Raw genomic sequence first — 3,460 nt, forward strand, 5'->3', positions numbered from 1 at the left:
CCCTGCCCCTCACCGCCGGTTCCCTCCGGCCAAGTTCCCGACCCGCAGAACCACTCGGGGGTCGGGATCCCGTACCTGCTGCTTTGGTCGCCCCTGCTGGTAAGGCTTAATTGGCCCCTGGTGGCAACGCCGCGTCCGGATCTTGCCGCCACCGCCCCCTCCTATTCCTCCGGCTTCTGAGGCCATGGCGGAGCCTCCGCTGCTTCCCGCTCCGGGGCGAGTAAGGGGGCGGGAGAGGCAGAGGCGGCCGCCTTAGAGCCTCCCCCCGCCCACCCCCAGCCCACAAGTCCGTCCCCGCGGCCCACACTGGAGGGTACGGGCACACCAGGAAACGCGAGGCGGCGAGCAGAGTGGAGAGAAAATGTGCGCGGGCAGCAGGGAAGGCGGCGGCGACAGAGGCCGAGTCGCTGGCTCGGGTCCGGTAGACACTCGCAGGCCCCCTCCTCTGTATGTGTCACGGTCTCTATGGAGATCCCCCGCCGAGGACACGGCGGGCGCCTCTACGCGCCGCTTAGGCCTCACTCGACCGCCGGCTGATGGGGATCCTCCTTCCGCCGCCCTAGCCGAGGCTGCCGCAGTTGAAGCCTCCGGCGCCGCCCGCCTACCACTCCCCTTTGCGCACAGCGCCCGCCCCGGCGTCGCCGTCCCTGCAGTCGCCGCCGTTGTTGCGCCTATTTAGCTGCTGCTAACCACGCCGCCGCGGTCGCGAGCCAGGACACCGTCATCGCCAGCGCCCGACGCAGTTGCATCATCACGCCGCGACTGGATGATTGGCGAGAAAGAAGGAAGGGCTGGTCAAGCCCGCGCTCGCTGGCGCGCGGCACGCCGGGAAACGTAGTTCAGCGGGACAACCGACTTCTGAGGGGGTGGGGAAGACGCGGAAGGAGACCTGCGGATCACTGCAGAGGCACAAAGCCAGGAGCTTCAGTCCTCCTGCTACCCTCAGCTGCAAAGTTGGACTTTGAAAAAGGCATTTAACCTCTTTCCCACTCTACTTCTCCCCTTCGGTAAAGCGGGCAGAACGAAGTAAGCACTTAGTAAAATCAGACAGCAACTAATAAAATCCAGAAAAAACTGGTTGAAAAAACAATATTCATGATATTTAAGCTTAAACCAGAATTAGAAAATAAACACAGTTTCATTAATATTCCACTAAACATACAAGGGGGCCTGGACGGTGGTGTAAGAGCGTCGTCCCGCGCACCGAAGGGTAGCGGGTTTGATTCCTAGTCTGAGGCACGTAACTGGGTTTCAGGTTCTATCCACGCCCAGTGGGGGTGTGGGGGAGGCAACCAATCTAGGTTAATGTTCTCTCTCTCTCTCTCTCTCTCTCTCTCTCTCTCTCCCTCTCTCTCCCCTATTCCCTCCCTCCCTTCCTTCGTCCTAGTCTCTAAAAATCAATGGAAAAAAATATCCTTGGGTGAGGATTAACATAATAATATAATAATAATAATGGCTTTGTTGTCTAACATACAAGGGCTGGAATTCTGACTCTGCCACTCTATAGCTTGATCTTGGATAAGTCAAAACCTGAGCCTTAGCTTCCTTCTCCATGAAATGGGAACTTTAAAATACACCTTATGGAGCTGTTGTGATCATCTATACAATGCACTTAATATATTTCCTGGTGTACAAGAAATGCAATAAATGGTTACAATTACTAGCTACACAGTCAACTCACATTAGAGGTAAGTGGTATATTACCATTAATAACAGTATGCATATATTAACAACAAATACAAGGCATTATATTTAGGAAAGAGTAAGTGAGCTAGGCTCAAACACTGAATCTACAAAATATAGGGATTTTTAGGAGTTGAGGATTAGAAACATCTTGGTGACCATGTGGCCCAGCACTCCATTCATGATCAAAACCAGTCTAAAGAATAAAGATAGCCCTACAAGTGTGGCTCAGTGGTCATAGGTTCAACCTATGAGCCAGGAGGCCACCTTTGATGTGCAGGAGGCAGATAATCAATGCTTCTCTCTCATCATTGATGTTTCTATCTCTCTCTCTCCCTTCCTCTCTGAAATCAATAAAAAATATATATTAAAAAAAAAAGAACTCAAATTGCATGTTTAACTGAATTGGGCAGTCAAAGCCAGGATATAACCCAACTATTCTATAAGATTTGAGATCAATAACCAACTAATTAGGGAGAAAAAAATCTGTGAAAAAACATAGGCTTAATATTCCATTTGAGATAATTAACTTTAAAGCTTATAAATAGACTCAATTTCAAATCTATGTAGCCTTGGGAAAGTTATTGATCCTCTTCCTAAGCTTCAGTTTCTTTATCTGTAAATCAAAAGGGTGGTTCTAATGATAGGATTACTGTAAATATAGCTCATAATAATTGATTAGGTAAAAAAAGCATCTAGTATCATCCAGATATCAGATACAAATAATTAACTCCAAGACTTTTATACATCTCTGCCACTGAACTGAACAATTTAAATCAGGATATAAATCATATGTCAAATTGTGAAACCAAACTTATAGTACCTTAGTATTTATAATACCTTTCAGCTCCTAAGTAATTATGCTGTATGAGGCATAGGTTTGCAGAGCAGACACCTTTCAGTGGCACTTCTGACCAAAACTACCAAGACTAAAAAAAAGTTATCAAATGTGCTGGACAACATTAACCTACTTACTCTTCTGCTTCTTGTCCTAGCTTCACGGCCACCTCCACCACTAACTCCTCTCTTCCTCCCGAAGCACCTCATCCTTCTTAAATACAATTATTTATCTTTCACAAGCCAAGTAAAGTAATTCCTATTTAGTTTACTCACAGGAAAGATCTATTACCTGAATCTTTAACTAGTCTATATTTATATAAGAGATTGAACTGTAGCAAGTCCCATTTTCCCTCTCAGCGCCCTACCAAACGGACTGGGACTCAAAAATCATCTCTTTCTTGGAGGCTCTGAATTGATGTGTGGGACAGACTTCATCTCTAAGCTTTGAATGGAAGAGACATGGAAAAGAGCTGGGTTGAACAAGACAAAACTTCAGAATAGAAAATTAGTAGGATTTTTGGAAATGTGGAAATATCTACAACCCCCTTTAGCTTTGATTTCAATATTTTAACACACTGTGCGGTTATTTCTTTGAAGTAAAATAATTGTTGAGGGAACAATAATATATTAGTTCCACATTAATGTGATTGAATTATTGAAAACTGTCAGGCTTGCCAGCAGAGAAGTAATGAGGCAAGAAGAAATCTGCATTCAAAACTTGCACTGCTTAGCCCTACCCTTAAATACTAGTAGCATTTAGCCTCAGTAGGAGATGAGGTGACTTCTTGTGCATAGTTTGAGATTCTAAGATAACAGTGTTTCTATGCATTCAGTTTGGAGTTACAAATCATCAAACCTAGAGTTCCTCACACATTTTTTGATACAAAACTCATTCTTCAGTTAGGAATTAGTAGTAGTAGAATGGGTTATAATAAGT

At 45.6% G+C, this 3,460-nt stretch overlaps 1 protein-coding gene across 3 annotated transcripts in view; it reads right to left on the bottom strand.

Moving 5' to 3' along the window:
* NUP153 (nucleoporin 153kDa) overlaps positions 1-1,242 on the bottom strand; it is a 71,355-nt gene extending 70,113 nt beyond the window's left edge. Inside the window, exon 1 of one of the 3 annotated variants that reach the window (XM_014545185.1) lies at positions 76-1,242. In XM_014545185.1, the coding sequence (XP_014400671.1) occupies positions 76-186 (111 nt within the window). In that variant the 5' untranslated portion in view covers positions 187-1,242. The remainder of the gene's footprint in view (positions 1-75) is intronic. The other 2 variants (XM_005873038.2, XM_005873037.2) reach the window with 2 other exon arrangements.
* Positions 1,243-3,460: the final 2,218 nt, after the last annotated feature.

Source organism: Myotis brandtii, unplaced genomic scaffold (genome assembly GCF_000412655.1).
Source record: "Myotis brandtii unplaced genomic scaffold, ASM41265v1 scaffold398, whole genome shotgun sequence".
Lineage (NCBI taxonomy): Eukaryota > Metazoa > Chordata > Mammalia > Chiroptera > Vespertilionidae > Myotis > Myotis brandtii.